This window comes from Silurus aristotelis (genome assembly GCF_946808225.1).
Source record: "Silurus aristotelis genome assembly, chromosome: 13".
Lineage (NCBI taxonomy): Eukaryota > Metazoa > Chordata > Actinopteri > Siluriformes > Siluridae > Silurus > Silurus aristotelis.
The window spans coordinates 24,705,481-24,713,762 of NC_139586.1; the positions used below are offsets into that span (position 1 = coordinate 24,705,481).

At 38.3% G+C, this 8,282-nt stretch overlaps 2 protein-coding genes across 2 annotated transcripts; one reads left to right on the forward strand and one right to left on the reverse strand.

The window, feature by feature from the left end:
- Positions 1–249: 249 nt before the first annotated feature.
- Positions 250–3,814, reverse strand: fam32a (family with sequence similarity 32 member A). The gene is made up of 4 exons (XM_083557821.1): positions 3,665–3,814; positions 2,463–2,604; positions 1,832–1,885; positions 250–646 (listed from the first exon to the last, which is right to left on the reverse strand). Exons 1-4 carry the CDS (start codon positions 3,796–3,798, stop codon positions 578–580), a joined length of 399 nt encoding a protein of 132 aa, XP_083413947.1. The 5' UTR covers positions 3,799–3,814; the 3' UTR covers positions 250–577.
- Positions 3,815–4,008: 194 nt separating this feature from the next.
- Positions 4,009–6,871, forward strand: mrpl54 (mitochondrial ribosomal protein L54). The gene is made up of 3 exons (XM_083557862.1): positions 4,009–4,196; positions 4,472–4,628; positions 6,445–6,871. The coding sequence occupies exons 1-3, from the start codon at positions 4,067–4,069 to the stop codon at positions 6,575–6,577; spliced, it is 420 nt and encodes a 139-aa protein (XP_083413988.1). The 5' UTR covers positions 4,009–4,066; the 3' UTR covers positions 6,578–6,871.
- The last annotated feature ends 1,411 nt before the right edge of the window (positions 6,872–8,282 follow it).

The following is an 8,282-nucleotide window of genomic DNA, read 5'->3' on the forward strand; positions in this document are numbered from 1 at the left end:
CTGTATAAAGTTTGCTGCATAGAAACAAAAGGAACATGCATGTGTCTCAAAAAAGACAAAGGACTAGGACACATACACACAGCAGAGCATTGTTTTAATGCTTAATACTGTAGTTACATTTACAGATATGTTCTGACTGATAAATGCGTGGTCTATTGTGTGTGTGTGTGTGTGTGTGTGTGTGTGTGTGTACAGTTGGCCTTTAGTACTTATGATTTATAGATTTAAAGCAGGTAGAGAGAAGCAGAATAAATTTTATATAATTTTAATGAAAGAAATATCACAACATATCACCAGGTAACGAAAAACTAAAAACCAGTGGGTTACGTATAAATATTGGATTTTGCACACAGAAATCTTCTCAAAATGAAAACTCCATTTTAGGTACATAAGGAAATATTAGAATACAAAAACAAATCAAACTTTAAATGACTTCTGAGTGAACACAGGAGACAGCTACATGTTTTTTTAGCATCTGTAGACTTTAAACAGAGTGATTTGGATGGCAGGTGAGAGAATGTCAAGTCCTTAACAGCTGAACGTCATCGTTGTGCTGATGATCCACGGGATGTCCGTGTTACTTGGTCCAGCTGACTTTCGGAATGTCATAATGCTCTGTCAGTGTGTCCAGATGTCTGTTGAACTCCTGGGGAAAAATAAATCATTAAATTCACCAACACTGACCTACGATTTCAGACAGGGTGAAAAACATACAGGACAGAGAGCGACCTGACAAACGCCCTCACGTGGCTCATGGAATGAAATTTTAATATCCATGCTAAAGATTAATAACTTCATTTGGATAGAAAGATTTATTTAAAAAAATTATTTTAAGTGACTGCACTAAGGCACAATATGAAGTTTTAAAGTTTATGACTAAGAAAATGGTAGCTGGAAAGACCTGATCCATCTCATCCTACTAGGGACCTGCCAAGCTTTAAAGGTTAAAGATGTTTTGTTGAGTTAGGAGTTCGGGTCAGATACAAATCCACCTCGTAGATTTCTGCATTTGCTCACAGAAGTGTGTTGAGGATGACGTGGCTCAGTGATTGGTCAGGGAGGATGACGTGGCTCAGTGATTGGTCAGGGAGGATGACGTGGCTCAGTGATTGGTCAGGGAGGATGACGTGGCTCAGTGATTGGTCAGGGAGGATGACGTGGCTCAGTGATTGGTCAGGGAGGATGACGTGGCTCAGTGATTGGTCAGGGAGGATGACGTGGCTCAGTGATTGGTCAGGGAGGATGACGTGGCTCAGTGATTGGTCAGGGAGGATGACGTGGCTCAGTGATTGGTCAGGGAAGGTTGACGTGGCTCAGTGATTGGTCAGGGAAGGTTGACGTGGCTCAGTGATTGGTCAGGGAAGGTTGACGTGGCTCAGTGATTGGTCAGGGAAGGTTGACGTGGCTCAGTGATTGGTCAGGGAAGGTTGACGTGGCTCAGTGATTGGTCAGGGAAGGTTGACGTGGCTCAGTGATTGGTCAGGGAAGGTTGACGTGGCTCAGTGATTGGTCAGGGAAGGTTGACGTGGCTCAGTGATTGGTCAGGGAAGGTTGACGTGGCTCAGTGATTGGTAAATGAGGATTGATGATTGTGATAAGTTTTTATAAGCTAGAGAGCTGCATTGAGTGAAGCTCAGTCACTATTATATGGTCAATAGATTCATCACAAAATCTTAGCAAATGCAGATGGTAACAAGGAAATATCTAACCGACATAAGAGGAAGAAAAAAAAATCCGACCTTGTGGACAGAAGAAGTGTCCAGGAGACTGTATGTAACGGAGCAAAAAAAAAAAAAAAAAAAAAAAAAAAAAAACACGAACAAACTCTTACCTCAACTCTGCGCTTGTGTGTCTTGGAGGCTTTGTTCAGAATCCTTTCAATTTGCTATTTAAAATAAGAAGTCAAGAGTCAAAGAGGCAGAAGAAAAGTGACTTAAAATACAGCAGGTTTGTTACATTAATTACATATAAAACCGAAAGCATTTTCTTGGGCGCTAAATGTCCACTTATCACTAAAATCACTGCAGTGCTGCAAGTTCTCAACTTAAACTCATCTAATGAGACATCACTTCTTTTTGTAAAGAATTTAAGTGTTTTTTTCACCAAACTGTACAAATCAACATTGTGCTGCAACTGAATTTCTTTAGCTCCTATATTTAGCGCTGAGCTCTGCCCATGAGAAGTTGGTGAAGCCCTGGATCAAATACTTGCACCCTATATAGTGGACTTCGACAAGGAACATGGAGTAATTAAAGATTGCACGGTTAGACACGATCCAGAACTGCTGACAATTGGGCGCTTGAGCAAAGCGCTCTGATCAGTAACCCACAGCCTTATATATATATATATATATATATATATATATATATATATATATATAATAAAGACCAGTGTAAAAAAACAAAAAAAAACAAAACACCAAGTTACAGCACGTATAACAGATCATACAAAAATTTACGCACTCTTTTCTCCTGGATTTTGTCAAAGGCGATTTGAGCCGGTGTTCTTTTATCAACATAAGCCTTCTTGGTCGTTTCCTCGTCTGCTGACGTGGCCAGCGCCTGGTTTTCCAAACGCTTCTTCTCCTTGTCCTTCTTCTTCTTCCTGTTTCAAACGATATAAATGTACAAAGTTAAGTAAATGTTCATATAATATTAAGTCAAGAACAAAGTACTTGTTTAGTGTGGTGTAGAAAATTACTCAAGGTAACACTCATCACAATTGTCTTGTTGTTTTTCTTCTTTTTTTTTTATGAAACGAGACTTTAAGATCAGTATATGTGAGAAAAAGGTTGTGAGAATTTACACTACAGCAGCTATAAACGGTTATCCTCACCGGCCTCTCGAACTGTAACGATGCTGTGATGTATAGAAGTCGAGCGGTCTCAAAAACAACACGCACCATTACCCAGAACAGAATTTTTTTTTTTTGTCAATTCTGAACTAATATAAGAATTAAAAAATTCGAGTGAATCGCCTTTAAAAAGAATTTCTCTCTTTATTGTTAAGAGAAAAGGAAAACGTAAGGACGAGAGAAAGAGAAAAAAAACAATCAGCTTTTAGGTGATGCAGTAATTCCACTTCATCACGTGACCTTGACACCGTTTTCTAAAACTGCACGACACAGCCATTCTCTCTCGATCCATGTGAGTGATAGATAGATAGATAGATAGATAGATAGATAGATAGATAGATAGATAGATAGATAGATAGATAGATAGGGAGAAAAAGAGCAATAGATAGATAGAGGGGGACTGGGGAAAAAAGCAATAGATAGATAGAGAGGGACTGGGAGAAAAAGAGAAAAAGAGCAAGAGAGAGAGAGAGAGAGAGAGAGAGAGAGAGAGAGAGAGAGAGAGAGAGAGAGAGAGAGAGAGAGAGAGAGAGGCTTAAACACAATATTATCCAAGATGGCGCCCAACCTCATCAAAACTCATATTTCTAACAATATATACACATGACAAGTATAACCTTCTACAGTTCATATAATGCACTTTTAAGCAGTTATAATGCTTCATATATGTGATTACTGTATTGATAAATGAGTCATGTTAGCTAAGTTCTCGGCTAACTCGTTAGCAAAAGAAATGCTAATGAGTTAGCCTAAATCGAACAAAAAAACACATTTGAACTACTTTCACTTTAAATTAAAACAAAGTACGTACTTTTTACTAGCTGAAACACTTCCAACTCCTTTGATTTTCAACGAGCCTTTCTGTACAGCCTCGTACTCCGCCATCTTGTCGAAGTCTGAGCTCAAATAAACAAGCCGGAAGTTGTGAATCCTTAGCGGAAACATTGTGACGTCATGTCGAGTTGTTTATTTGTTTCTTTTGAAATGTTTACTGTTAATTTGTTATTATTATTATTATTATTATTATTATTATTATTATTATTATTATTTTAGATACATAGCATAAGTAACGTTCCAAACTTTTTTGTTATATTATACACGCTAGACATAAGTCAATCAATTTTAGAGATTTGATTCATGCGCATGCGCAGCCGGGGTACGGAAGCGCTTTGGTGGGTCACGTGTCCCTGGTATACAGCATGGTGCAGGAGAAATGGCTCTCATTCACGTTCTGAAGTCTTTAAACGGAGGTCATCTCAATCTGTTTCATTCACACGCCAGGCTTTGTGCTTGTGCTTTGGTGAACAGCTCATTCCCGATTCGCGGATATGCAAAAAAACCTGGTATGATTTTATTTTTTAGTTTGTATGCGCCGGTTTAGGTTAATCTAACCCTCCAGCTAATGTCCTGGGATGAGTCTAAAGCCATAAAGTGACCTTGACCTCTAGAATACGAAGAAAGTCATCAAGTAGTGCATGTTGATTTACTAATGATGCTGATTAACAACTGATAAAGACAACAGGATATTGTTTCAGATTTAAATACACTTGGAGCATCCATAACACCCATCATTCAGTCTCCAGTTGTCATGCATTTGTGTTTGTTCATATTCTTTCAGCTGCTAAAGGAAAAGGAAAGGGCATGGTAAAGGATGTTCTAAAGGGCCCAGATGTGTGTAAGGACCCGGAGAGGCTGACCTCCTATGCTGTGGGAGTAAACATCTACAAACAAGGAGAAGATCCACCACTGAAGCCGAAAGAGGAATATCCAGCATGGTAATGATGTACTCATTTGGCACTGATAAAATGGCTGCATCAGACATCAGAAATGGTACAAATGTAAAAAAAAAAAAAAAAAAAAAAAATGGGGTGCAAGATAAGATTTTTAAGCTTCTTTACTGTTCATATCTCAGGACTTTTTTTTTTTTTAAGAAGCTCAGTGTTAAGCTTAAGAGACTTGCTCAAGGGCCCAAGAGTGTCAGCTTGGCTATACTGGGGCTTGAACCCCCACGATCTTGTGTCCGGCGGTTTCAGTGTGTAAATTGATTAAGATCATTCATCTAACAGAAAAGCAATGAAAGCACTAGTAATACAGTAATAATAATAAAGGAGGATGGCCAGGATTAGAAAGTAGTTTATTGGAGGGATATACAGGTAGGACGTTTCAGTGACAAGGAAGGAGATGCGCGATTGAGATGGTTTGGACATGTGCAGAGGAGGAACATGGAGTGTATGGGTAGAAGATTACCGAGGATGCAGCCACCAGCCAGGAGGAAAAGAGGAGGCCAAGGAGGAGGTTTATGGATGTGGTGAGGGAAGACATGCAGGTAGTTGGTTTAAAAGAGGCAGATGTAGAGGACAGGGAGACGGATGATCCACTGTGGCGACCCCTAATGGGAGCAGGTGAAAGAAGAAGAATAATAATGATAATGATAATAGATCATGTATTTACTCTGCATATTTTGCACATGTCTCACTTCTTCCTATGAAGAATCTCTGCACCTGGTACCTTAATAGAATTCTAGTAATTGTTCATATTAAATAGATTTTATTGATTTATATATTCTGCTCCAGATTTTTTATTTTTTTTGCATTGTTAGTAAATATTAGGGGAGTCTCCATTTAGGATTTACATAGTACATTTACATAGAATTGTCAAGTCTTGCCCATATTCGAAATTGTGTGTGTGTGTGTGTGTGTGTGTTGGTTGACGACACCAGGTAGTCAACAAGTTGGTGAGACAACTTGAATTTGACCAAAACTGCCTGTGAAGTGAGACGAAACTGCCAACGCCTTTTTATCTTTTTAAAATTTGAAATGAAAAGCAATTTTTATGAACATTTATAAAACGATTTCCTAATTTCCAATTTAAAGCCACGATGTACAGAACATTACACAAAATGCATATGTATAAAATAGATTTTGGATCCATAAACTTAAAAAAAAAAAAAAATAATAATAAAAATAATTGCAGAAAAACCACACAGCAGACAGGGTTTGCATGTTGCCAAATGAAAAACTAATTGCCTAAATTGTAAGCGCAGCGCAACATCTATGCACCGACAGAACAATCCAAACTTAATTTACCGAAATAAATAAGAACACAATATACTTTAACACAATATACTAGAATCTCCCAGACATTGTTAAATATTTCAATCCGTGCTGTCAAGATGCTCCTTTGTCAGTCACGGATCATGTAAAGTGAATCTAAATCTGTCACGGGGGTTGGTTTCTTTTAAAAATATCATATATTTCTGTTGGCATTATGATATTAGTCTGTATATTAAATTATTCGAAGAAGAACAGTAGTTTGGGCTAAAATCAGACATCGAGCACCCAAATATAATTAAAATGGGATGATCCTTGTATCATATTACCACTGCGATGATTTTAATATAAGGCTCCTCCTATCCAATCTTCCACTATTGGGGGTCACCCCTAGTAATTATGGAACAGAAAACAAATCTTTATGGTTAAATGGCTTCATCTATTACTGAACATATGCACCCTAACAGAAGGTGGCAAAAATTAATGGTTGATTTTTATATATTTTTTTTTAATCTAAAATGATGCTTGTGGATGTCTCCAGGTTGTTCGAGCTGAACCTCGGTACGGTGAAAAAAATTCATGAGCTGGATCCGGAGAGCCACGAATACTGGAAGCGTTTGCGGAAGGAGCACATCTGGCGTTTCAACAAACTGCACAAAGGAAAGAAAATCTGACGGACACACTTGTTTAGCTTTGAGGATCTTTGCGGCGAGAACGTGAAGGTGTCTGATCGATGCAGGTCACATCATGATCTGCCTTACGAGAAGCTGATCTGTTGATCGTGTGAGCCTTGTGCTTCTGTGGGACTCGCTTGTGTCGGTCAACACTTACGCCAAGTACTGTGTTTATTATCGCATTACCATCAGGAGCGAATATTACTGAATGTACAGGAAATGTACACTGAAGAATGTCTATTCATCCTAATGGGGGTTTTTTGTATATAAATAAAAATTGACATTGTTCTATAAGATTTTTCCCTCTTTTTTTTTTTTTTTTTTTTTTTTTTTTTTTTTTTTTTTGTTTGGTGGATGTCTATTGAGTTGAAGTGACGAATGTAACGCGCATCAGTTTTTATCAAAGATTTAGTGTATGATAGAAAAAATTCCATAATTCTGCAGCACCGTTTTTTCTGGAAAATTGGATCCAGCTGTATTTCGAGTTGAACATGTATCCTAGAATTAAGTTTAGTGCTTATAGGTTTATCTCTAATAATCAAGCCAGTTGCAACAGCAACATTAACTACTCTAAAATATATCCAATTTTCATCGTGTGTTGAGAAGATAGACTAAAATGGTTGCTGAAATGTGAGGAATGTTTGTGAGATACTATAAATTCACTCCTGAGCAAATACCATTTGCTAAATACACAATCTAAGTGCTTAACAGCAAATCGCTTGTCAGGAAATTTGCAAGGAATAAAACAAATCATGTAGATCTTCTTATATCTCCAACAATCCTGGTTCCATTTAGGCATCACTTTCTAGGCAATTTGAGATCTCGACCAGGAGAAAACCAAGTACCAGAACATGCACTCCTATGCAGAACATCCTTTTCCATATCTTGCTTTATACACACACATCTTGTACTGCTCAACTCATACCGAGTCACTGGTTCTGCCTCTCTTGAAAGTAAAATCTTCTACATACTGTATGTATACTTTCTTTTCTATTTGTATAATTTCATGTCTTTTGTTTTAAATTGTTTTCATTTACGTTTGCGGCATTTAGCAGACGCCCTTATCCAGAGCAACGTACAAAAGTGCTTTGAGTCTCTAGCTATGAATCATTCTCCAAAGCAAACCTGGAAAGTACTAATTTAGGTGTTTCAGGAAGAGGTAGGTCTTCAGTCGTCACTTGAAGATAGTCAGGGACTCCGCTGTACGACATCTAGTGGAAGTTCATTCCACCACCTCGGTGCCAGAACAGAGAAGAGCCTTGAAGTATACCTACCTCTCATTCTGAGAGAAGGTGGTACCAGTTGAGCAGTGCTGGAGGATCTCAGACAGCGTGATGCAGTGTGAGGTGTGATGAGGTCTCTGATGTAAGAGGGTGCTGGTCCATTTTTGGCCTTGTAGGCAAGCATCAGTGTTTTGAATCTGATATGTACAGCCAGTTATTATTATTTCATAGCAACTACATTGGCAACGCTTTTATTATTTAGCACATTGTATATTATACAGTGTTTGTATTAGCTTGTTATCAGAACCTTGATGGGCTGCATCAGAGGTGTAGCAGGTAATTATATAATCACAAGGGAAAGAAAACATCCCACATTATCATTGTCCACACTGTACATTCTGCGTGGATACATTTCGCAACAACCAAGGGAGGTGGTAGCTCGGTGGCATTAGGCTCTGGCTCAGGTCACATCCCAGCACTGC

Bases quoted from the DNA above. Each gene is read 5' to 3' on its own strand.
- mrpl54 (XM_083557862.1), top strand. From the start codon at position 4,067: ATGGCTCTCATTCACGTTCTGAAGTCTTTAAACGGAGGTCATCTCAAT. The intron at 4,197-4,471 runs GTATGATTTTAT...ATATTCTTTCAG, and splicing joins CGGATATGCAAAAAAACCTG to CTGCTAAAGGAAAAGGAAAG. The intron at 4,629-6,444 runs GTAATGATGTAC...GGATGTCTCCAG, and splicing joins AAAGAGGAATATCCAGCATG to GTTGTTCGAGCTGAACCTCG.
- fam32a (XM_083557821.1), bottom strand. From the start codon at position 3,798: ATGTTTCCGCTAAGGATTCACAACTTCCGGCTTGTTTATTTGAGCTCA. The intron at 2,605-3,664 runs GTACGTACTTTG...CGTTTGAAACAG, and splicing joins AGTGTTTCAGCTAGTAAAAA to GAAGAAGAAGAAGGACAAGG. The intron at 1,886-2,462 runs GTGCGTAAATTT...TATTTTAAATAG, and splicing joins ACAAAATCCAGGAGAAAAGA to CAAATTGAAAGGATTCTGAA.